Source organism: Neophocaena asiaeorientalis, unplaced genomic scaffold (genome assembly GCF_003031525.2).
Source record: "Neophocaena asiaeorientalis asiaeorientalis breed wild unplaced genomic scaffold, Neophocaena_asiaeorientalis_V1.1 scaffold194, whole genome shotgun sequence".
NCBI classification, from domain to species: Eukaryota; Metazoa; Chordata; class Mammalia; order Artiodactyla; family Phocoenidae; genus Neophocaena; species Neophocaena asiaeorientalis.
In genome coordinates, this window is record NW_020172638.1 from 122,149 (window position 1) to 125,297 (window position 3,149).

Here is a 3,149-nt window from a genome sequence, read left to right on the forward strand (position 1 = left end):
AGACAATTAGAGATTTAGGAATTGTACTAAACTTGGTTCCTATGCCAAAAATGTCGTTTGGTTTTTAATGTTTTTCCCAGTACAGAAGAGAGATTTTTCTTTCACATTAATTTTTCTTCTGATGTGTATATGTGGTTTTGACCTTTTCGAGACAAATTGAAAAATAAGATGAAAAGAAAGTAAAGACAACCTGTGAGTCACATTTCAAAAATCAATAGAAGTGCAGAATGCACTATTCTGGTCATTAAAAGGGGTTTCATTGTTCAGTTTGTTACACCAAGACGTGATTTTCCCCTAGATTAGAAAATAAAGTGTAAATCTAAGGCTGGGATACACAGTTTGGTTATAATATCATAGAAGTCAGTGGTGAAGGAGACCCCCAAATTATTTCATATAACCACCCCAATTTATTAGTGTAAAAAAGTGTGGCCTGCAGAAGGCAAGTGACCTCCCCGGAATTTTTAACCAGTGGTTAGTGAGAATTCATTTGAGGATCTGATTCCCGGTGAGTCAGACAGTCTGCTCTATTAGTCACATCTATCGGAAAAAAGAGAATTATGGAATCTTCTAAAAGATTGAGAATTTATTTTCTAATGAATATTAAAAATTAGGGAACGATAGTGGAAATATTTTTAGGAATCGTGTCACCAACCACTGGGGGAAATAAAATATTTTGACTGGGATAAGCTTGATGAAAACTATGTTTCAATCCAGTACAACTATTTTAAAGCAAGGAAAGTACCATTGTTGTCTTCTCCCAAGTCTTTTAGAGAAGACACAGCTGGACATGGCAGGCTCTAAAAGAAAGTAGACTTTAACAAGCACAAAACACCCTCTCATTTTCAAAACACTTTTGATTTTATTAAGGAACATGCATTGAAAGCTTGGTGGTATTATTTAAGAATTTGGCTAAATGTTTTCTAACTGCCAGTAGGTTTCCAGTACTTCCTTATGTAACATGAATACTGCATAACTTGAACATATCTTGAATCTTCTAGCAGCCTGGTACAACTTTTCAATGTAGACATCAGTAAAACTTTCTGGATTTTTCTTAAGAGTTTCTTGATTTACTTTTTGGGTCCCTTTGTTGTCTAGGTAATTTGTATCACTCAGCATCGATACAAGATCTCCTGGGAATCTCTGATTTGCTCTTTGCAGAACTTTAATCAATTTACCGGCAATCTTCCAATCACCTTGAGTCATAAGGGTATCTGTAACTGATATGCCCATCTCTCCTGCTCTTCCAGTAAGCCCTACTCTGTGTACATATTCTTCAGTATTCCATGGAGAATTGTAATTATATATGTGTGTGACATCACTAATATCAAGGTCTTAGGATGCTAAATCAGTAGCAATCAGTATTTTCACTTTTCCACTCTTCAGGTCCTCTAATGCTGGCTCACGGTCACTCTGTTCTCTGTCACTGTGCAGGGATTGTACAGTTATGCCTTGGTTACTTAAATCGCTTGATAAGTCATCAGCAACAAGTTTTCTGCTGACAGATACGATGACTTTGTCTTTGGGTGACAAGCTCTGTAGGGATTCTCAGATAAGAGATCGTTTTTCTTCTTCTGTGGTAACAATTACATTTTGCTTCACTGTGTTTACATTAACTAGATCCAGAGTACCAGTATAAACAATCATAGGCTCTTCCAAATAAGATTGTGCAAGTCGACAAATGGTATCTGGCCAAGTTGCACTTGTCATGACAGTCTGCCGGTCTGGGCGCACAGCTAAAAAAATCTTCATTATTTGGTGTTCAAACTCCAGATCCAGCATTTTTTCTGCCTCATCTAAGACTAAGTAGGTTATGCTTCTTAGGTTGACAAAGTTGTTCATTTGCAGATCATTCAGTCTTCCAGGAGGTGCAATGACGATGTCTACGCCTTTAGTAACATCTTGTATTTGTCCTTTTCTGTTTCCACCGCCATATATACAAACACTTTAAAGACCTTTGTATGAATACTTAGAACATTCAGCTTCCACCTGAAGAGCTAATTCTCTAGTGGGTGTAAGGACTAGCATGCTGGGTCCATTCCTTTGTTCTCTAGGTATTGGTGGAGGATGGAGATGAATAAACCCGTGCGTTAAATAGGACAGTGTTCTGCCCGTTCCAGTTTGGGCAATTCCTATAAGATCTATTCCTTGTAGAATAATAGGCCATGCCTGTGACTGAATTGGCATTGGGTTTCAAAAACCAGCTTTTTCAGTGCTTTTCATAAGTTCAGGGTAACGTTGGAAAGCATCTTCAAATTTGCAAATCGGATTGAGGATGGGACGATTTTCACCATCTTTCAAGTCATCACACATTATGTTGAAATTTTCCTTTCTCCAAGTGTCTACTTGCACTTGAGACAATGACCTTGTTGCTTTGGATTCTGTGTAAAAGTTTTTCTTAATTGGTGATAAATCTGCCCATTTTCTTTTTTCCCACTGTACAACCTCGGCCTTTACTTGATCCTAGTCTATCAGTGGCTGAGCTCCTCTAGCAGTGTCATCTCTGCTTGAGCGTCTTCCAACAGAGGGTTGGGATGTGGCATTATCAACACTGGATTCTGAACTGTAGTGTCTTTCTTGTTCCTTAACAAGAGTTTCTGTAGCTGCTTTGGCCTTGGCTTTCATGTCTTTGCTGCCAAAAATGTTTACCTCTGCTTCAGAATCACCTTTTATGATCTGTATTTTGGTGCGTGTCATATCCTGAATGTCTTTTATTTTTGATCCACCATGACCAATCACCGCACCAACCATACTGTTCCTCGTTTGAAAGCAGAGCGGTTGTTCTTGGGAGCCGAAAGCCCTAGGCTCCAGGTGGCTGGAGGTGCTGCTGCAGCCCCTGCCTCTGCCACCCATCCCATCCTGGCTGGCCCTGAGAGCTCTCCAATTCGGCTCCGCCCTCTTCCGCCCTGGGGCCCACACCATTTCAGGATAATGGTAAAGTTGGTGCTGGTCTCTCGCCTACCTAGGGTTGGGAAATGATGTGGCCTCGAACCTCTTTCTCATCAGGTCAGGCTGGTAACTACCAGGCAGGCCGCCACCGGTAGGTAGCTAGCTATGCAGCAGTCACCTAAGGAATTAGTCTATGATGTAGTGTCAAGGAGGGGCTTTGGCTGGGCTGACCAGTCACAGGGCTGGGACTACTGTGAGGTGAG

At 40.6% G+C, this 3,149-nt stretch overlaps 1 protein-coding gene across 1 annotated transcript; it reads right to left on the reverse strand.

The window, feature by feature from the left end:
* Positions 1 to 1,027: 1,027 nt before the first annotated feature.
* On the reverse strand, positions 1,028 to 2,919 carry DDX53 (DEAD-box helicase 53). The gene is given in 2 exon segments (XM_024739465.1): positions 1,028 to 1,113; positions 1,116 to 2,919. Coding segments are annotated over 2 exon segments (1,890 nt in total).
* Positions 2,920 to 3,149: the final 230 nt, after the last annotated feature.